Source organism: Nicotiana tomentosiformis, chromosome 8, assembly GCF_000390325.3.
Source record: "Nicotiana tomentosiformis chromosome 8, ASM39032v3, whole genome shotgun sequence".
NCBI lineage: Eukaryota > Viridiplantae > Streptophyta > Magnoliopsida > Solanales > Solanaceae > Nicotiana > Nicotiana tomentosiformis.
This window is the reverse complement of record NC_090819.1, coordinates 8,861,239-8,883,218: the sequence shown is the minus strand read 5'-3', so window position 1 is coordinate 8,883,218 and position 21,980 is coordinate 8,861,239. Positions and strand designations below refer to the sequence as shown.

The 21,980-nt window shown below is 37.2% G+C and overlaps 3 protein-coding genes and 1 long non-coding RNA gene across 4 annotated transcripts; 3 read left to right on the top strand and 1 right to left on the bottom strand.

The window, feature by feature from the left end:
- Nucleotides 1-3,890: 3,890 nt before the first annotated feature.
- On the top strand, nucleotides 3,891-4,397 carry LOC138897043 (uncharacterized). The gene has a single exon (XM_070182996.1). The coding sequence runs from the start codon at nucleotides 3,891-3,893 to the stop codon at nucleotides 4,395-4,397; it is 507 nt and encodes a 168-aa protein (XP_070039097.1).
- Nucleotides 4,398-4,463: 66 nt separating this feature from the next.
- Nucleotides 4,464-5,224, top strand: LOC138897042 (uncharacterized). The gene is made up of 2 exons (XM_070182995.1): nucleotides 4,464-5,030; nucleotides 5,171-5,224. Exons 1-2 carry the CDS (start codon nucleotides 4,464-4,466, stop codon nucleotides 5,222-5,224), a joined length of 621 nt encoding a protein of 206 aa, XP_070039096.1.
- A 4,373-nt stretch (nucleotides 5,225-9,597) lies between these two features.
- Nucleotides 9,598-12,621, top strand: LOC104098856 (uncharacterized WD repeat-containing protein C2A9.03-like). The gene is made up of 9 exons (XM_009605690.4): nucleotides 9,598-9,738; nucleotides 9,861-10,028; nucleotides 10,134-10,220; nucleotides 10,489-10,623; nucleotides 10,707-10,817; nucleotides 11,017-11,108; nucleotides 11,192-11,297; nucleotides 11,681-11,767; nucleotides 11,857-12,621. Exons 1-9 carry the CDS (start codon nucleotides 9,598-9,600, stop codon nucleotides 12,268-12,270), a joined length of 1,341 nt encoding a protein of 446 aa, XP_009603985.1. The 3' UTR covers nucleotides 12,271-12,621.
- Nucleotides 12,622-14,882: 2,261 nt separating this feature from the next.
- On the bottom strand, nucleotides 14,883-20,950 carry LOC138896760 (uncharacterized). Its single transcript, XR_011410184.1, has 2 exons — nucleotides 20,855-20,950; nucleotides 14,883-18,787 (listed from the first exon to the last, which is right to left on the bottom strand). It is a non-coding gene; the product is annotated as an uncharacterized lncRNA (long non-coding RNA).
- Nucleotides 20,951-21,980: the final 1,030 nt, after the last annotated feature.

The following is a 21,980-nucleotide window of genomic DNA, read 5'->3' as shown; positions in this document are numbered from 1 at the left end:
GCTTAAGAAAGCCAGAACCAAGGTTAAAAATTGGGCAAGTTCAGCTACAAGAGAAGTATAGAGCCTCAAGAATAACTTCAGAGCAGAAAGGGATGCGAATAATAGCATGTTGATTCATAAAGGTTTTAGGGACATAGATATACAAAGCTGGAACTCAAACAAAAAGAGAATAAAATTGCAATGGCCAAAGGTACTTACCAGTTACAGATTAACGAACAAGTAAACAAGAAGAATAATTTTAGCAGCACTCCAATAATCAATAGTAGAAGAAAGCAGTAGAACCCAAACCTAGTGCGTCAAAGTTCACAAGGGCTTCAGATAATCCCCGAGCAATGCTCGCACTAGGAAGGCCGATAGAATGAACTCTGGTGGCCTTGGCTTTCAGTCGGCCAAGAACCAAAATTTTCAGAATAAAGTGAGTGATTGAGTGAGAGGGTGATATTGATAATAACATTAGTCAAGTGGTAGTTGTTCTTGAAGTTGTCGTTAAGACCTAAAGGGGAAGCGGGGAAGGGGGGTTTATATAGTGGTAGAAATTGAAAGAACAAACATGGAAAAAAATCAATTAAGCACAAATAAGGAAAGAGAATATCACATGCAAATAAAAATCAGTAAAGGAGATGGAGAGTCTCAAACCCTAATTAGGTTCAATCGTCTGAAAATCGAACCAAGAGTACAAATCGCTCTTTGTTGAGTTTATATTGACGGAATAATGCCCAAAATCTAAGATTCGAGTCTTTCCAGTCCGATCTCGGAAGTGATACTTGCCAAACTTTGGCAAGTACCTAAGTAACACCATAAACGGACGACCAATAATGAGAGAAGATTAATAAGGTAAGTATATCATAAGTAGAATCCATCTCTGGGTTAGAATCAGAAAAGAACTAACCAGCGGTAGCTAGGGTTTCTCAGAGAAGAAGAGAGGATGAAAGGATTTGGGGGCGGCTGTCTCAGAAAAATGGGCATTAGGGTTTGGGGCAGATTAATTAAAAATGGGAGATGGGCTGTGAGCCGTTGATCTCTAGGACGAAAGGAAGATTGGGTGGGTCGTATAAAGCGGGTACCGACCGGGTTTTATTAAGGGTTATTTGGTTTTGGGCTGGTAAAGAGTGAGTTGGGGCGGGCCAAGTGTTTTAAGCCATATTTGGTCCGAAATTAGCCCTGTTTTGGGCCATAAAATTAAATATATGAAATTTGTTTTAAAATAATTAATAAAAATAATTAAGAAATAATAAAAAAAATTACTTATGAAATAAAATGATTGAAAATAATAGCTTAGAATTATAAAAATATAAAAATACTATTTTACTATAATCAATGTAAATAATGTAGTTATGAATAGAATATAGGCTATTATTGCAAAATTATATAAATAGATCGCAAAATACAAATGTTATTATATAAAATGAAGTAAAAATGTTATAAAGCATAGATGTGGGTGTAAATAATAAATTTGGATGATTAAGTCATCACAAAATAATTTGAAGGAGTAACTAATAAATATTTGAATAATTAAAATGCAATAAAATTAATTTTAAAACATTAAAAATTATAAAAATATTATAGAAAATATTTATATGACTTTTGTAAATTGGTGATGATGCAAAAATTATATTTTGAAACTATATATGATATTTATAAAAAATACAAGGTCAAAATTAGGTATTAACATAAATAATCTAAGAAGCGTTGAAGTCTATGGTCAAAGAGTCAGCAAGGGCTAACACCGAGGAGTTAGCAGGGATCAAGGCCGAGGTCGAGTACCCTTGACAGAGTTATAATGGCTAGTTTCAAGATAGGACATTAAAGAGAATATTCTAGTGGATATTCTCTGCACTTGTACTATTAGGGTTTTGAGGAACATGTTCCTTATAAATAGAAAGAAGCACAATGATATGGGACATGTGATATTCATTTGTAAAATACACTTTGACTTTAAAAGAGAGAATCGGATCTTATTGTAAGCACACAAAAAACAACTTTTTCATTAAGATTTTTGTCCACACTTTTCCTCTAGATCCGAGAATAACTCATATGTTCAAAGCCTTATCCATCACTTATCATTGTCAGAAGGAACACTCACTGATTTGATCCTTTCCTGGGTGACTCATCCATCCTATTTACATAAGTGCCATTTACTGTTGTTCATTAATATTTAATGTTATATTGCTTCCTTTGACTTCTTAAATAGTGATTGTGTGCCGCCGTTGCTATTGAAAATCTATCTGTCTATCATTTATTGCACTTCCGTAAATTCCATCTTAGGGATATTATTGTTAACTAAGATTAACCTTCATTAGTATATATTTAATTAGTTAAACCAAAATTTATATATTTTTTGGTCAAACAGTATCATCCCCACTTGTGGGATTATACTGGGTATGTTGTTGTTTTGTATTTGCTTAATAGTCTCGTGACTAAGGTATAATATCTTCATACTATTGGTGCCCTACTAGCATCATAAGTGAAGTTAGATTTGGTAAATTGTGTCACGTCTTACATCAAGAAATCTCAAAGTTATGCTCTTAGCTAGGATGTCTAATAAATAGGACATGTCATTTAGTTACTACTATAGAGGACATAAGGTATTTGCAATCTATACACCAGGAAATCCTTACATATACGGTTATGTGCATGCATGCCATGGATAGAGAAAGAAAATTCTCTCCAAAATGAAAATATAGTAGATTGCGATAGTAATAATTTATTTTTTTTAATGCTCCATCCCTGATCTCTCACATCACCCCCAGCGGTCGAAAACCAGACCAGGCAGCCGGCAACCACCCCACGTCGGCGACCACCCCACCATCAGGTAGGTAAGCCTCCCCTCATCTCTCACACCTCCCCTTCCTCTCTCTCCTCTTTCTTCTTTCCCTCTTCCCCACTCCAATATTTACTAGAGCAACAACACTGCCGACTATTGTTTCGTCGGGCAGCAACATCGACCCTTTTCCCTCTAGCTTTTCTTCTTCATTTTTAATCCTTAGTTGCGGGTAATACCCCTCCCCCCCCCCCCCAATTTTCCTCTGCTCCTTTCCTCTTCGTTCCCTCTTTCTCCTCGTTTCCCTTCTCTTTGTGCTTTTTTTGCTACGGCTGGGACTTTACCAGTGGTAGCGATGATAGCCTCTCCCCCTTTGTTTGACTTCATGGTGTTTTGTGTGTATTTCAGGTTAGGGTCGATGGCTTTTAGCGGCAAGCGAGACGTGCATGTGCAAACAGTGAAGAACAGTTCGGGCGACTGTCAACAAGGGGCGACGCGGGAGTTGGACGTGCAAGGAGGTCGCAATACTGCCATGCATACCAAGACAATTCCTAGGTTCTAATTGTGGGAGTTGGTACCTCCTATTTTCCTGTTTCCATTCGTTGTGTTAGTTAAATTGCTGCCATCTTAGTTCGTATTAGTTTAATCACCATATTGGCGTGCCTGTAGCTACAATATATCTTCCTCTACTCTGGTTTGTTGTCATGTGTGTGTTAGTGATTTCCTTTAGTCTGTCGTAGATTTAGTGGTTGTGGTCTGGGATAGATGAGTGAGGTCATGTACTCGGGGGAAACAGGGGGTGGGAGCGGGAGGTGGGGTAAGGGTTAGGGGTGGGAAGGCAGGCAAGGGAGGTAAGGGGAACAAGGGTGCCTATAGGTTGAGAATTGGGTCATGGAACATAGGTACATTGACGGGTAAGTATATAGAGTTGGCAAAGATCCTCCGGAAGAGGAGGGTCAATATAGCGTGTGTCCAGGAAACTAGGTGGGTAGGGTCTAGGGCAAGGGATGCGGACGGGTATAAACTTTAGTACTCCGGAGTCTGGAAGGGTAAGAATGGAGTGGGTATCTTGGTGGATGGGGAACTTAGAGAGTCGGTGGTTGAGGTTATACGGGTGAATGATAGATTGATGACTATTAAGTTGGTGGTTGGAGAGTGCACCCTAAACATCGTTAGCGCCTACGCCCCATATGCGGGCCTGGATGAGGACGTTAAACGGCGATTCTGGGAGGGGTTAGATGAGATTGTGCGTCAAGTCCCGCCTACTGAGAGGCTATTTATAGGAGGGGATTTCAATAGTCATGTTGGTTCGACCGCAGGCGGCTATGGCGAGGTGCATGGAGGCTTAGGTTTTGGGGAGAAGAACAGAGGATGTACTTCGATGTTGGACTTCGATAAGGCTTTTGGGTTGGTGATTGCGAACTCTAGTTTTCCGAAGAGGGAGGAGCATTTGGTTACTTTCCAAAACGCTGTGGCGGCGACTCAGATTGACTATCTCCTCCTCAGGAGGTCTGACAGAGGGTTGTGCAAGGATTGTAAGGTTATTCCGGGTGAAATACTCATGACACAGTATAAGCTCTTAGTGATGGATGTTGCTATTATGTTAAAGAGAAGGAAAAGGTCCGACCGAGGATGACCGAGAATCAGGTGGGGTACCTTGACCAAGGATAAAGCCCAGGAGTTGGAGGGGCGATTGTCGGCTATGGGAGCATGGAGGAACAGTGGTGGCGCGAGTGTTATGTGGTCGATAATAGCATACTGTATAAGGGAGGCTGAAAGAGAGGTGTTAGGGACCTCGACTGGCGTCTCTGGAAGGCACAAAGGAGACTGGTGGTGGAATGAAGTGGTCCAAGGTAAAGTGGAAGCGAAAAAGGAAACATACCTAAAATTAGTAGGGAGCACAAGTGAGGAGGAGGGGAGAGCGTGCATGGAGTGGTATAAGGTAGCTAGGAAGGAAGCTAAGGTGGCAGTCACAGAGGCTAAGACTGCAGCCTATAACCATATGTACAAGGAACTGGGGGAAAAAGACGGAGAGAAGAAGTTATTCCGGCTGGTGAAGATGAGAGAGAGGAAGGCCCGGGATTTAGACCAAGTGAGATGCATCAAGGACGACGATAGTAGAGTATTGACGGAAGATGCACAGATTAAGAAAAGATGGCAGACTTACTTTCATGAACTTCTGAATGAAAAAAGGGATCGGGATATTGTGTTAGGTGAACTGGAGCATCCCGAGAGTCAACGTGACTTTGAGGACTGCATGCGCATCGAGGTTGAGGAGGTCGTGGGAGTTATGCGTAAGATAAGTAGGGGTAGAGCGACCGGGCCAGACGAAATTTTGATAAAATTTTGGAAGTGTGTGGGCCGAGCAGGCTTAGAGTGGCTGACTGGACTGTTTAATGTTATTTTTAGGACGAAGAGGATGCCGGAAGAGTGGAGGTGGAGTACGGTGGTTCCGTTGTATAAGAATAAAGGTGATATCCAGAGTTGTAACAATTATATGGGTATCAAATTACTGAGTCATACCATGAAAGTATGGGAGAGGGTAGTTGAAGCGAGAGTGAGGAGGACAATGTCTATATCCGACAACCAGTTCGGGTTCATACCGGATCGTTCTACTACGGAAGCTATACACCTTATTAGGAGGTTAGTGGAACGGTACAGGGAGAGGAAGAAGGATCTGCACATGGTATTTATTGACTTAGAGAAGGCGTACGATAAGGTTCCTAGAGAAATTCTCTGGAGATGCTTAGAGGCAAAAGGAGTGTCAGCTGCCTACATTTGGGCAATTAAGGACATGTATGATGGGGCTAAGACTCGGGTTAGGACTGTAGGTGGCGACTCTGAGCAGTTTCCAGTTGTTATGGGTTTACACCAAGGTTTTGCGCTCAGCCCGTTCTTATTTGCCCTGGTGATGGACGTATTAACACACCATATTCAAGGGGAGGTGTCATGGTGTATGTTATTCACCGATGACATAGTTCTGATTGATGAGTCGCGAAACAGTATTAACGAGAGGTTGGAGGTGTGGAGACAGGCCCTTGAGTCTGAGGGTTTCAAGCTGAGCAGGACAAAGATGAAATACATGGAGTGTAAGTTCAGCACTGAGCCGAGGGAAATGGATGTGAAAATGAGGCTTGAATCACAAGTCATACCAAGTAGTGGCAATTTCAAGTACCTTGGGTCGGTTATTCAAAGGGGAGGGGAGATCGACGAGGATATCGCACACCGTATTGGGGTAGGGTGGATGAAGTGGAGGTTAGCATCTGGAGTCTTGTGTGATAAGAGAGTTCCACCAATACTCAAAGGTAAGTTTTACAAAGCGGTGGTTAGACCGGCCATGATGTATGGGGTTGAGTGTTGGCATGTTAAGAACTCACATATCTAGAAGATGAAAGTAGCAGAAATGAGGATGTTGAGGTGGATGTGCGGACACACTAGGATGGATAAGATCAGGAATGAAGATATTCAGGAAAAGGTGGGCGTGGCTCCCATTGATGACAAGATGCGGGAAGCGAGGCTCAGATGGTTCGGACACGTATAAAGGAGAAGACAAGATGCTCTTGTAAGGAGTTGTGAGCGGCTGTCTTTGGAGGGCACGAGAAGAGGTAGAGGACGACCTAAGAAGTAATGGGGAGAGGTGATCAGTCAGGACATGGCGAGGCTTCAGATTTCCGAGGACATGACTCTTGATAGGAAGGTGTGGAGGTCGAGTATTAGGATTGTAGGTTAGGAGGTAGTTGAGTCTACCTTACTTCGTACCTTTGTGAGGCTAGTATGGTAGGGTTTTTGGCGATGTCAACTAGTGGTAATGTTGTGTCTTACTACTCTTTTATTTTCCATAGTGTCGCATCTATGTACTCTCTATCACGTTTGCTTTGCATCTACTTTCTCATTTACATGATGTTATTTTTCCTATGATTTCTATTGGTGATACCGATATTGTCTCTTTTCATCTTCTTGAGCCGAGGGTCTTTCGGAAACAGTCTCTCTACTCCCTCGGGGTAGGGGTAAGGTCTGCGTACACGTTACCCTCCCCAGACCCCACTAGTGGGATTTCACTGGGTCATTGTTGTTGTTGTTGTTGTGTGTGTGTGTGTGTGTATATATATATATATAGTATTTCTTATTAATTAAAAAAATAGAACTACATTTAGTCGCGAGAAAGAAATTTTTTTTATCTTCAATCAGTTAGCTGCTCGTGTTTGTGTCTCCTAAAATGACTTGAAAATAACTTTCAAATTTGTTTTCTCTATAAAAGCTCTTAAACCTTTAAAGACTATGTGTTTTTGCTGAAATCAAAAAAGAAACATGATAGCTTGTGAAATTAAAGTGATGAAATTGCATAACTAGAACTAAACTTAAGTAAGGTCAAATATATTGAATGGTTATTGCAAACTGATACAAAGTGAGTTTCTTGGGTTAGCTATTTAGAGTCAATATTTATTAATTTCAAGAGTTTAAATTTTAGTTTTATAACTCAATACTATAATTTTTTATATAATATTTTACTCATTAAGATGAGATACACGTGTAACAACGCGTATTCTAAAACTGTAACTTATAAAATTATGACAACCCTCAAAATTTTAACGAAATTTCTGACTAAAATTATTTTCATAAGACCTTTTTTACCGAAGTCAAAACTTAAACGGTGATACCAAATAATTAATTTGTGTGATTCACCCATCAAGTATTATGAGTTTTCTTATAACTTTTTATTACATTAATCAGGTTGAAGATTACATTTTCTTTTTATCTATAAGATTATACCAATTTATCAAAATTGATTATTTAAGTCATTTTCAGTTCCATGTGGTATATAATTTATTTTCAAGAATACCCCTGCAACCAAAGGTTATCCCTTTCATCCCATTCCATATTTGGAGTAGAAAATGTCGTTTGCAGAAGAACACAGAAATTAACCTTTTTTTCCCACATCTCTGTTTCGATCTACAAGCCTAAAACAGCAGCAATTATTTTCGTAATTAACCAAATCAATTAAATTCTCATGTGTTAATTATCTTCTTCTGATTATCAAATCTCCAGATCGAGATCAAAGGAACCTCGATCAATTGTGCCCTTTTTCACCCAAAGGTCAGAAATTTATATCAAAAAAATCATTTTTCTCCTTTTTCTATGCGTTAATTATGTACGATTATTGTTTTTTTTATTATCTCCGATGTTTTAGAGTTTGACTTTTGTGGGTTTTTTTTTTCAATTGTGGAATTTATGGTATTATTGTGGTTATTTATGAAATGATCCTCGATGCTGGATTTTTGCTAGTTTATTTGCTGTCAATTTGTAGAATTTGTAAAGTTTTGATATGCAGGTTGAACCTAAATTTTTATTCTTATAATTTGGTCAGCACTTAATTCTGTAAGTTAGAAAAGGTCCTCCCTTTTGGTCGTATATCCTAGGTTTGTGAATCTATACGTATGTGCGCGCACGTGTGTGTGTGTGTCTATAAGTTAGATATGGTGTTGCATACAATGGAGGAGCTAGGAATTTATATAGGGGATTCAAAAAAAATCTAGAATGTCATAATTAGAATTTGAACCTATGACCTACCGCAACTTTTGAACCCCCTTTACCCTCTACTTAGTTCCTTCGTTGGTTGCATACACCACAGTTTTCAAGTTGTGAGATTTGAATTTTGTGCTTGTTAAATGTGTGAGGGGAATAGCTTTTTCTCTAAAGTCATGTTGTAGGCTGTTAATGCTTGTTACAGTGTGAATCCTAACTATTATTAATCGACGAAGTTTTCCTTATTAAAAAGGATAAAAAACTACTGTTAATTGAGGAAGTTGAAATCGTGAATTTCTTCAGGTATTGTAATTAAGTTACTGACTATATAACAACAACAACAAAAAAAAAAAAAAAAAAAAGTGTGTTTCCACTAGTAGGGTCTGGGAAGGATAGTGTGCATGCAACTTTACCCCTGCCTTGTGAATGTAAGACTAGAGATGATGTGAAGGTAAGACTAGAGAGATTGTTTCTGATAGACCTTTGGCTCAGGAAAAACATAGTCACAACGTTATGGAAAAGAAATACAATAGAGGAGATATAATAGAAAGGAAACAGTAACACGAAGCACTACAAACAACAACAAGATAATAAGAACACTGAAGCAAGAGAAACAACCGGTAGCAATAGGGTTCTAAGTATAAGAAAGTAAGAGAATACTATTGATACTACAGATAAGAAAAGGATAAACGAGCGACTAACTACTAGTCTTCTACCCTAGTTCTCGACCTCCACACCTTTCTATCAAGGGCCATGTCCTCGGTAAGCTGCAAATATGCCATTTCTTGCATTATCACCTCTCTCAAATACTTTTTGTCCTTCCTCTACCTCTCAGACTATAGTTTAGGCTATAACTATTCTTCTCTTTCAAAATTTTACTTCAGGGATTGTTAGTGTGCTCATTTGACATGATCTCTATGCAGATCCAGGCAAGTATTCGTGTTTTCGATGCTTGCCTCTTTTGTTGTCCATCCCTGCGAATGGAATCTTTGAGTTGATAACGAGCTGGCTTTGTAGAAGCCTGGATAGAGGAAAAGATGATTTATGATGCATGTTTATGTGCTTTTGCTGCTTAAAAAAATTATATTTAATCTTTTTCTGCATTTATGGATTGACTTAGTGCTCGAAGGCCAAGAATAACTTGGTCTTTCTCTATATGGATTCGCTGACGCTTTAGTATTGAGGTGATTTATGAGTATCTTGTCCCATATTTGACTTGGAAGTTTGTTTAAGGTACACTATCTCAATTCTTGAATGTAGTTAACTTTTGTGGTTAACCTTTGTAGTTTGTAGTTAATTTAGTAGGGGTAAAAATGTCCCATCAACAAGAGGATGATGCTGATTACATGGCAAACGAATATGAAATGGAAGCTATAGATGATGATATGGATGATGAGTTCCATGGAAGAGATATTGATGCCTCTGATTCAGATGCAGATGAATATGACTACATGGTTTGTGAACTCATCCATAAAAGCTGAGCTGTTTTGTACGAGGACATATTAGATATATTCATTTTTGTTCAAAAGATTGTGCTTTCAGTATCTGAACCTATTAAATTGTTTTCTTCTTGAAGAATAATAAAATGCAAGATACCTCTGCTGCCGAGGCAAGGAGAGGTAGAGACATTCAAGGGATTCCCTGGGAAAGGCTTAGCATAACCAGGGAGAAATACAGGCAAACGAGATTAGAGCAATATAAGAACTATGAAAATGTTCCGCAATCTGGGGAGGCATCAGAGAAGGTAAAAATGTAAAATAGATGTGTTTTTTTATTTCCTAATTGGTCTGAGTGACGCCGTTTGTGTCTAATGGGAACATGGGTGGCTCTATCCTTTTGCTTTCAACAGGACTGCAAAGCCACAAACAAAGAGGCTTCGTACTATGACTTCAGACGTAATTCAAGATCTGTTAAATCAACAATTTTACACTTCCAGGTAATAGTTACAGCCCTCTTTACCTTTTGCTTTTCTATATGGAAGGGACTAGGCTAAGAATATGTTTGAGGGTTTCTTGAAGACGTCATTATTATGGAGTGATTGAACTAGGCTGAATATCAAACCAAGTGACTTGGATAAACCATATGATCTGTATTTGCTGATATAGAATCGTGCATGTCATTTAAATTTTTTTTTTTTTTTTAGCCACGTTAACTTATGATTTTGCCACAATAAATCTGAAGCTTGTTTATTTTTCATAATATAGCTGAGGAACTTGGTCTGGGCAACCTCCAAGCATGACGTGTACCTTATGTCCCATTTTTCCGTCATTCATTGGTCATCCTTGACCTGTAGAAAAACTGAAGTTCTGAATGTATCAGGGCATGTAGCACCATGTGAGGTAGGTGTTCTGAACGTGGAAGTCACTGGTTTGTTTCAGGCAAACTTGGTTACGACCTTTTTCTTTTTATTTTGGCATTGTAGAAGCATCCCGGTAGCCTTTTAGAAGGATTTACACAGACTCAAGTCAGCACTCTTACGGTGAAAGACAAGTTGCTTGTAGCTGGGGGATTTCAAGGAGAACTTATTTGCAAGGTGTGTCAAATTCCCTCTGATTGGTTTGGACCTTTTTACTCCTTGTTTTTTTGGGCATCAACAACTGGAGCATGTACCTGCACTTCTGAATTTGCGCTAGTTACGTTTGGGTCATGGTGCTGAGTTTGCAGTTTTATCTTCACCTTCAGAAAGTGAAACTATTTCCCTAGTCACTAATTGTTCTTGAAACTATATGCAGTATTTAGACAGACCTGGAGTTTGCTTCTGTTCCCGGACAACATATGATGACAATGCAATTACTAATGCTGTTGAGATTTATAACACTGCCAGGTATTATGTTTATCCTACATACTCCCGAAACATGCTATTTCTTAGTGAGAATGAAGTTAACTGAGATATCTTTTGCTCCTCAGTGGTGCACTTCATTTTATAGCTTCAAATAACGACTCTGGAGTTCGAGATTTTGATATGGAGAAATTTCAACTGTCCAAGCATTTCCGTTTTCCCTGGCCAGTGAATGTAAGTCTGTATTGCATGTGTTTATGGGTGCACACATGCCCCAAAATGTATATGTCATAGTGGATATATACCAAGAAGGTTTCCTAATTATGTGCTACTAGTGCATGCCATTACTGATAATTTACTAATTTTTATTGTTTTTCAAAATAAAATTATAATTTATGAATAGCTTAGGTTGAAATTAAAAAATACCTTTCTCTTTCTCATGCTTCAATAGTTTCAATCTAGGGTTTTTGATTACAGATATTATTCTAATCACTTATCTTATATTGATTAACATAAGTCTTATCTTCATACAACTCTCCATTGGTGGTATTAACTTCTTTTTTCCTTTTATTTTTATTTCCATAATAAGGTGTTACTTACTTTATTTTCCCTTGCAGCATGCATCACTGAGCCCTGACGGTAAGCTTCTCGCAATAGTTGGAGATAATCCTGACGGTTTATTGGTTGATTCCAGAAATGCAAAGGTACTTGTGCATTTATCTCCCATGATTCAATTTATCAGAATTGTTCAATATCTGATGCACCAGTCAGTAATCAAATTTAATGCTTACAGATTGTTTCACCTTTGTGCGGACATGGTGACTTCTCGTTTGCGTCAGCATGGCATCCTGATGGGCTAACTTTTGCAACTGGGAACCAAGATAAAACCTGCAGAGTATGGGACGTACGGAACTTGTCGAAATCAGTTGTTGCTTTGAAGGGTAACCTTGGAGCTATTCGGTCAATCCGCTACACATCTGATGGCAGATTTATGGCTATGGCAGAACCTGCAGATTTCGTTCATGTTTTTGATGTAAAAAGTGGATATGAGCAGGAGCAAGAAATTGATTTCTTTGGTGAGATATCAGGTCTGTCTTTTAGTCCTGATACAGAGTCCCTTTTCGTTGGAGTTTGGGATCGAACATATGGTAGCCTTCTGGAGTTTGGACGACGGCATAACTACACATACCATGACACAATAATCTGAGCACTTTGCATGCTGGTTCGGGTATGTTTACTTGGCTTCAAGGTGGCTCTGGCTTTAACTTTGTAAACCAGTAGCATAGGAGTTAGTAGTTGATTTGGCTGTAAATTTCTTATGTTGTGCAATTTACGTTTGTCGCATAAATTGTTGTGCACCATTTCAAGTGTCAGGAGATGTAGAATGGAGAGATGTATAGAAGCGAGAGGAACTCCAGTCGTGAACAAGAAAGCAAAGTGTTGTTTCCATAAGGCATAGGCCAGAACTGTGATCTTGTGGGGGTGGGGCGATTTCATCATGTATTTGTTACCTTGATTCAAACTGAAAGTTGACTCATTGATTTGCATTTGACCACAATGTTTCTTTTCTTTCTCGACGGTGGAGTAAGACCAAGCTCATGAGCTTATTATCCTAGGTCGGAACATTTTGTTTTCCCTTTGTTAAGCTTGTGCTTACAACTTACAGGTGACCAACACAGAAGTTGATGGGACTAGGAAATTGTAATTTCGAGGGTGTCAAACTGTTTTCAATGTGTTAAAAGGGACAGGATAGATCTAAGTCACATATGGCCTAAAATCTTTTAGAGATTATGCAGCGAACGGAACATAGTGAAAGCAAAAGATAGATATAGGCGATATCAACTAGTTGAGATTGAAGCTTGATTATATCAACTAGAAAATATGGAGAACTTGTGTTTAAAATCCCAAGTTATTTAAGTATTATATGAAATGGATGGAATGAAACCAAATGGATGTTGAGGATTTATATAGTCGCTTCCAACATGTTTGAGATTGAGGTTTAATTATTATAGAGAAATAAACTAAAGATAAGTTTTGACATTACATGTTTTTAGAAAAAAGGCTTGATCATTTGGACTGCCACAATGGCATATGTTGAGGAACCCAAGCCATGTTGCTCGAATCATTCAAAGACGTCAGTGGATGTGTGTCGGATTTTTCTAAAGATATTGAGTTTTGAAAGATCTGAAATGAGTGTGAATGATAGTACTATTGTTCGAGAGAAAGTTGATACTCGGTCACTACAATAGAAGTGTGCTGAATCAAGAACAAACAACAAAAGCCTTTATTATGGATGCTTTATTCTGTCTCCACTTATAAAAGGCCAAGCCAGCACTATGGCATTGCAATGCGAAGAGCTTTACTTGGAGAAATAGAAAGAACATGTATCACACGTGTAAAATTTGAAAAAATCTCGCATGAATATATTACCGTAACTGGCATTCAAGAATAGGTACATGAAATTTTAATGAATTTGGAAGAAATTGGATTAAGAAATAATCTATATGGAACTTTTGACGCGTCTATTTGTATCAAAGGTTCCTTTTGATGGTATTGACCTAAATTTAGATGTTCAAAGTCGAATTTGGAGCATTCCAAAAACTTGGAGATCCAACTACAAAAAGACAGGTAGCCCGATACAACATTACTTTGGTATCTTTTTTTCGCCCGTATGTTTTTTCTTTTACTTTTATTGATATAGGGCACCAAAGAAATCTTTATTTGAATCAATTTTGTTTTCCTATTGAAGCATATACTCAGGGTTGGGTGCAGGGCGAACGATTTTAAAGCGGACACCCCATTCATTATATAGAGAAGGTCATTAAGATTTCGCGATTCGCTGTCGTATTTATTCCAATTCCAAGAGCTCGGATCGAATCGGTACCGCAGTAGTTAAGAAATTACAGCCTTTCAAATAAGAACTAACCAATCCATAGGTATAGCATGAAGTTAGTACCTGTGAACCAACCCCCTACAACAAAATAGGCCCTAGGAAAGAGAAATAGACTAGACGAGCCTAAAAAACAAAACGGTCCTTCTGTAACCAGTCATCCATAATATCAAATAAATCATTTTCGTCAACGGCATTTTTGGAGGATCGAAAAATATAGCCCCAAGTGCATGAACTCTAGGGGAAATCTTGTTAAAAATCTTGCATATTTTGGTATGTGCTTTCTTCCAAAAACATTGGACTGCAGCTCTAATAGCAGCTACATCTTCACTTGCTTACAAATTGTGCAATCTTGGTGGTTTATTGTTAATATCACTATTGTGGGTTCTATCTCTGGCAGAGCTATGTTTGCGCAACGGCTTATTGTTTCTATGCAAAAACATGTAATCTCCGCTTGTTCATAAATCAATACAATTATCAGGCATTTTCTTTATAATTATAAGAGATGTATCCATAACTGGGTCATATTATACGAGTGTTGATTGCAAATTTGTAATACATTTAATTACTGATGGATGGAATACTTTTCTATTTCGTATCCCTTTTTCTTTTTACCCTTTTGGGTCAATATTCTCCTTTCCTTTCATCCTGCAACTATAGTTTTTTTTTTTTTGGTTTCCCACCCGGTATTCAGTGTTCGGTACCCGCATTGGAGTCCGACTATATTCGGATTCGCGCCGCGTAGGGCTTCATTCGGAGGAAGCGCCCCTACCAAGAATTTTTCCATAATCAGGGATCGAACCCGAGACCTCTGGTTATGGAAAGAGCAGCCTCATCCACAGCACCACATCCTTTGGTGTGGTATCCTGCAACTATAGTTATGAAGTAACTAAAAACCTCAAACTAAAATTAAAATTGATGTCACTGCATTACAAACAAGGCTTATTATATAATCGATGGAAGAGAAATCAACAAGACAACCTCTCTCTTTTACAATCATTTCTCAGCCAAAGCTAGCTCATAAGGTAAAAGTTGTCCAAATAAGCTACTGTATTACAAACAAGGAAATAGAAATCAACAAGACTACTCTTTTCTTCTTCAACCAAAGAACTTAGGATCATATCCATTACTTGAAGTGGCAAGAATATAGTAAGCAACAATATGACCAATTGAGCCCCAAGCAAGAACATCAACTATGTTGAAACCAACAGGGTCATTAGATTTAAGCAGACTAACATATTCTTTAGCTCTGGAATCACCAGCTTCAAAATGGCTCACTCCATTTTGCTCAGGCAACCCTTGTTTGGCCACATTCTCTCTTTGGAAATTGAAGAAAACAAATCTTCCCAAGAAAAGTGACAGTCCTGTGCTCAAGCTAATAACAAGAGATGTGTTGAGCTCAGCTTTAACACCAAGATTGCATCTTTTCTTCATGGGTTTGTAGGAATTGGCCTTAGTGTTGAGAAAAACACAAGAATCAGTTGGTTTGTTGAGAGGTCTTAGACCTTGAAATGTTGGTGTAGAGAACAAAGAAGAAGCCATGATTGCAGCAGAGTTTTTTTGGAGAAGAGGAATTGATCTTTAATTTGGATATTGGAAATTGGAAAAGTTCAAAGATGAGGTTTATACTCTAGGAAAGGCTTTGGGAGAAAAGAAAAAGATTTTGTGAGGATAGGAATGAGGCAAAGAAAGATTTTGGATGGTGAGTTGGCTTTGTTTCATTGGTTCTTCTTGGATCACAGATTCTTGCCCCAAACATTTTCCAAGAATTTGAGTCTGAAAAGTTGTCCCTTTTATTTTAGACTTCTCAATGTAGATATTTCAATGTTTTGTATACTTTTCATCTTCTTGACTCAATTTTCTATATCTTTTTTAAACTTAACTTTAAAAATTATTATTTCCCAAATCTCACATTTGTTATGTCCCAACGCTTTCTTTGGAAAATCAATTGAAGAAAAAAAAGAACTTTTAAGGAAGTAAAAATAGATTCTTCTTTTCATAAATATTGATGTACAAACATAGAAGCATTAGACCAAAGGTACTACAATTCATTTATTTTTAAAAAAAATTGTCAATATTACGTAAATTGATCTCGCGGACGTGAAAGCTAACAATAATTTGGAAATGACGAGTTATATTCTTCTTCTTTTTTCAACGAGGAGTTACATTCTATAGTCCAAGAATATTATCTTACTTTCATAGTATGAGCCAAAAAAAAATCCTAACACATGATTTGAAACGAATTACTTGTAATCAAAATATGTCCAAATGAACAGTCTCGAAACCAGAATCTTCCTTCTCTCCCCAACATTCAAGGGCAAAACTAAGAGGTGCAACTTGGAAAAATTACAATGTATATACAAGGTCAATTTTTTTATTTATATATATATACTAGTAGATATTGAATATCTCTTGTTTTTTCGCTATTTACTTCTTTATATTTTAAATCCCCTTACTAAAAATTCTAGCTTCGACGCCGTTGGTATTCCAGTGTTAGAAGCAATATATCAATTGCATTAGTGTAGAATGATGAATTTGAGGCCTACTACTTTCAGTTCAACTTTGATAAACTTTTTGGATCAACTTCCAACAACAAAAGATTTAGCAACTTGACTCGATTGTCTCTTTGAGTTTAGACTTTTCAATATAGATCAGGCAAACTTGGGAGTACTTACACTATGTCAAATTTTTGATTTTATTAAAAAATAAACAGCTTATGACCTATATATATATGCTGTATAGAGTTTACCACCTTCAAACAAAAGAACATTTAAGAAGCTCTACAGAATGTATCAAAAACCATGGCCTTTTATCTTGATGAGATCTTTCTTCTCCTATTGATTTTCACACTGAATTCTCCCTCAAAACCAGATACTACTACTGAATATCACAATAATATGACAGAGAGGCAAACCTGATGACTCAAGCTTCATTTCCTCCTTAACCAATGCAACTAACTTGAAACGTCTGTATCTGCAAAACAATGCATTTGGAGGGAGATTTCATGAGTTTTTCAGAAACCTCTTGGGTAATCTTGCCTTTGTCGACTTGTCAAGCAATCGATTTTCTGGACAAATTTGTTAACCTGGAAGAACTTAGGCTGAGCAGAAACCAACTCACATGTATCATTCCACCAACTATTGGAAAGCTTTATAAGCTAAGATATTTAATCTTGTCACAGAACATGGTCACGGGAACTATACCCTCTTCCATTGCAAATTCGAGCCTTTTAACGGAGTTAAATCTTGATCATAACAACCTTAGAGGTAGAGTACCTTCAAAAGTGTTGCAAAATGTCAAAATCTGCTATATCTTACCCTGAACCAAAACAATTTAATATATGTCCTCTCTTCCTTGGTTGTTCTAAACATTTCTAGAAACAACTTCACTGGATCCCTCCCAAAAGAGCTCAATAACCTTAACAACATCATGTCATTAGATGTCTCGTTGAATAGTCTAAGTGGTGAAATTCCCAGTACCCTTGGCAGTTGTGCGACATTGGTTGATCTAATAATGAGAAGAAATTTATTCCAGGGGCTTATTCCTTCCACTTGTCGTTTAATGATTTTGAAGGCGCCCTTCCAGAAAGAGCATCTTTCACTTTGAGAATGTGAGCGTTGTTTCTGTGATTGGAAATCCTAGAACCTGTGGTGGTGTAACTGGACTAAAACTTCCCAGGTGCAATTTCTTCAGTCATTCAAACAAGCTTAACTTTAAGCTTGTCATGACATCCTTAATATTGGGGATTTTGGGGCTAGTTGTTATGGTTGGTTCCCGTCTCCTCTATCGATTCCAAAGGACCAAACAAACATTTCCTCTTTAGATAAAGAGCTAAACCAACTCCTATCTATGTCCTACCAAAGTATTCTCAAAGTTACCAATGGGTTTTATCGCGAACAACTTGATTGGTGTTGGGAGTCATGGATATGTTTATAAGGGAATAGTTGAAACGTATGAAGGTAAACATGTTGCTATAAAAGCGTTGAATCTTTCACAGCATGGAGCTATCAAAAGTTTCATAGCAGAATGTGAGGCCCTGAGAAATGTTAGACATTGTAATTTAGTCAAGCTAATCACTGCAGTTCTGTGTTGATTATCGTGGAAATGACTTCAAGGCTTTGGTTTATGAGCTTATGGCCAATGGAAGTTTGGAGGACTGGCTACATCCAGATTATTCAAGAGCAGATGTTCAGCCAATTAGAAGGTTGGGGTTTCTGCAATGGCTCAATATTGCTGGTGCAATCCATTATCTTCATAATGATTGTCAGATACCAATAGTTCATTGTGATCTCAAACCGAGCAATGTTCTCCTTGACGATGAATTGGTTGCCCATGTTGGTGATTTTGGATTGGCACGTTTCCTACTACTGACTAATAAAACATCTGGAATTCAGACAAGCTCTACAATTGTTAAGGATCTATGGCTACACAGCTCCAGGTAATTTCATAATACATGATCATATTCCATAATAATTCTAATGATGGTCTAATGATTTGTGATATATATTTCCATTGCAGAGTATGGGATGGGAAGCAATCCATCAAAGCATGGTGATGTGTATAGTTTTCGTATTCTCTTACTAGAAATGTTCACAGGGAAAAAGCCTACAGATGGCATGTTCGGTGGTGAATTAAGCCTTCATGATTTAGTCAAGAATGCCATACCTGATGGTGATGGAGCATTTGAAATAGTGGATCCAGTTCTTAACTTGGAAGAGGAAATGATCATAAGCAGAGATCAGAGCTCTCGAATTCCAAGCTTCATGAGAAGGCACAAAATTGCGAGGGTTTTAGTCTCCTAAATTGGAGTTGGAGCTGCTTGTTCAATGTATGTCTGATACAAGTGAAAGAAAAAATATCAAGGAGGTTGTTAAAGAGTTGTGCTCTATTAGAGATTCTCTTTTTGGTTATTTTATCGTTTATGTTATATAGGTTCTCAATAAAGCATTCTTATGAATAACATGTAGAGAGCTTTTTGCTTATGTAATTCATATCTGAACCCTTATAATACATGCTAGCTCTGCCTCTATTGTTGCTGCATTTGCCATGCCTGTTATATAGCAAATGCAGCAATAGGAGTTTGTTGTATGGAAGTAATATGAAGATAAAAGTTAATATAGAGGTAAGGAAAATGACTTCCGGCCATTAGCGATCAGACAAGTCATTTTCCTTCTTTTGATGGAAAATACCATACAAGATGATGTCCATCATACCAAATACCATAAAATGATTTACTCATGGAAACATTTTCCAGTAAGTCATCTTCCTCGTACCAAACGCACCCTCATCAAATTCTATTAAGCAATAACCGGTACAAAACTAATAACATGAGAGAAAGAAGGAGTTTACCAATGGAAAATTGAACTCCTATACCATTTGCAAGCACAAACAAAAGGTGTTGACCTTAAATTTCAAATGTCTTATAACCACACATGTTTAAGACTACACGTTTCAAAAGTTTTCTTTTTTTTTCTTTAAACTACGTGCCGAGTCAAACCTGAAACCACATCACATACATTGTAACCGAGGGAGTATTCGTTTCCGTTGAAATATATTGACAACTGTATAATAAATACTACTATAGTTTGGGACTATACTTTTGAACTAATCATAAACCTCAAATTTGAATTGAAACTAAAGACAAATATATTGAAATCATGGATGAACAAAAAAATGAAAAATGCAGTACTAATAATTCTTTGCCAATATACAAGCTTAAGCTACTGCATTACAAACAAGGCCATGTCAATGGAAGAGTACAAATCAACAAGAAGATTCTTTTCTCTTTCAACCAAAGAACTTAGGATCATACCATTACTAGAAGTGGCAAGAACATAATAAGCAATAATATGGCCAATAGAGCCCCAAGCAAGAACATCAACTATGTTGAATCCAACAGGGTAATTATATTTAAGCAGACTAACATATTCTTTGGCTCTAGAATCACTAGGTTCAAAATGGCTAACTCCATTTTGCTCTACCAATCCCTGTTTGGCCACATTCTCTCTTTGGAAATTAAAGAAAACAAATCTTCCCAAGAAAAGTGACAGTCCTGTGCTCAACCTAATCACAAGTGATGTGTTGAGCTCGGCTTTAACACCAAGATTGCATCTTTTCTTCATGGGTTTGTAGGAATTGATCTTTTTGTTGAGGAAAAGACAAGTATCAGTTGGTTTGTTGAGGGGTCTAAGACCTCCGAATGTTGGTGCAGAGAACAAAGTGGAAGCCATATTACATCAGAGTTTTTGGAGAGGGGGATAGAGGGAATTGATCTTTAATTGGATATATGATGGATATGTGGATATTGGAATTCAAATGTATAACAGATGATAAGTTTAATACCTTTTGCAAATTATCATCTGAAACTCTAAGAACATATTCAGAAAATCAAAACAGCTACCGATTCTCCTAAAACCAACTATTTCATTCAGTTTTGTGGTACACCTAAATATGCATTATATCTGGAAAAGCCATTGTTTTTCTTTTAAAAAAAATAACAAACAAGCAGATGAAGAGGATAAGTACAAAAACTCATATATCACATATATACTTAGGTTTCAGAAGATTCAATGCATTTCTCCCAGCATATGCGCTACTAAAACTATCCTCATTCCTTTTGTGTTTCTAAGTACAAACTCAAAACCATAAAATCTGAACCACAATGCGAACTCGCCACCACAAAAGCAACAGCGCTCAATTCAGAATTTGATAGGAAAAAAAGGAGCAAACTTTCAGACGAAATTGAGCAAAGCTATACAATCAAACATCGAATCCGGAAATCCGAAAATATTCAATGCCTCAATATATTATATATATCTTCATAATTCGAATATCACTAGATTAGCTAAATAGTTACCTAAAATAAAAATAAAAATGGAGTGAAGGGCGAATAGTTAGGTACCTTTGAAATTGAAGGTCCGTTCGTCGGAAGGGGCGGAGATAGTTTGATTAGTTTCTCATAGCCGACGGAGGAGCAAATGAAGATTATGAACAGTTTAATTCTAAAATATTATACCTCGTATAAATTTTATGAGATGTATGAGTCAGCAGAAAATGACAAAACTAGTCTCTTAATTTTGAGTATAGGTTCAAAGTAATCCCCTTAATTATGCTATGAGTATTTTTAGTCCATCCAATTTGCCAGAATTTAACACTTTTGGTCTCAAAGTCAAATATTTAATAAAATATGTCTATTAGATTTGATGAGAACTGTAAAAAAGACGGGGTTTAGAGGGAACTCACATCTAGGAGTATATTTTTGTAGTTTTTGCTATTTTTGATATATTTTTAGAGTGTGGTGTAGTTTTTTGAGGTGTTATTTCTTTTATTTTTTTCATCTCTAGTGTAGCTTTTTTTTTTGTTGCATAATTTAGGATTTGATGGGGCTTTCCTGGTATTTAAGGTTAAATATTATTTTTCATAGTTGATGAGAAATATATGCGATGTTTTTCTGATTTATTTAAACGAGTACTCTCTAGTACTTTAAATAGGCAAATCATCAAAATAATGAAATAAATATGCTAAATTCGTTTTTGTGTAAGGTTATATAATTTTTATTTTTACTTTATAATCTATTATAAGTAACTCTTAAAGCTATGTGTTGGTGAAAATACAATTACAGTTGAAAAATAAAATGAAAAAAATAAAATATCTTCAGGCTGAGGTACGGATATCTCACTCTCTTTAAGGAGATTCAATCCCACTGCAGCAATTTCTCCACTGGTCTAGTAGTAATCCTCCTGACTTATCTCCCCCAGGATACAATAGCCTGATCACGTCGTATGACTCGAATAAACTCTAGAGAAATTGTTGAGTTCAAAGCTCCACCAAGATGAACACCTTCCTTCAACAAAAGTAAAAACTCTCTTCTTCTTCTTCTTCTTTCACAGCTTTAATCTCATTTTATTGAAATATTCTATAATTATTTTTCACACCACATTATGGAAGAAAGACTCATATTTATAGGTGTAGGAACTCTTCCTTGAATTAAATTGGAAGAAAGTGGGGTAATAAGTTGTAACGACCCG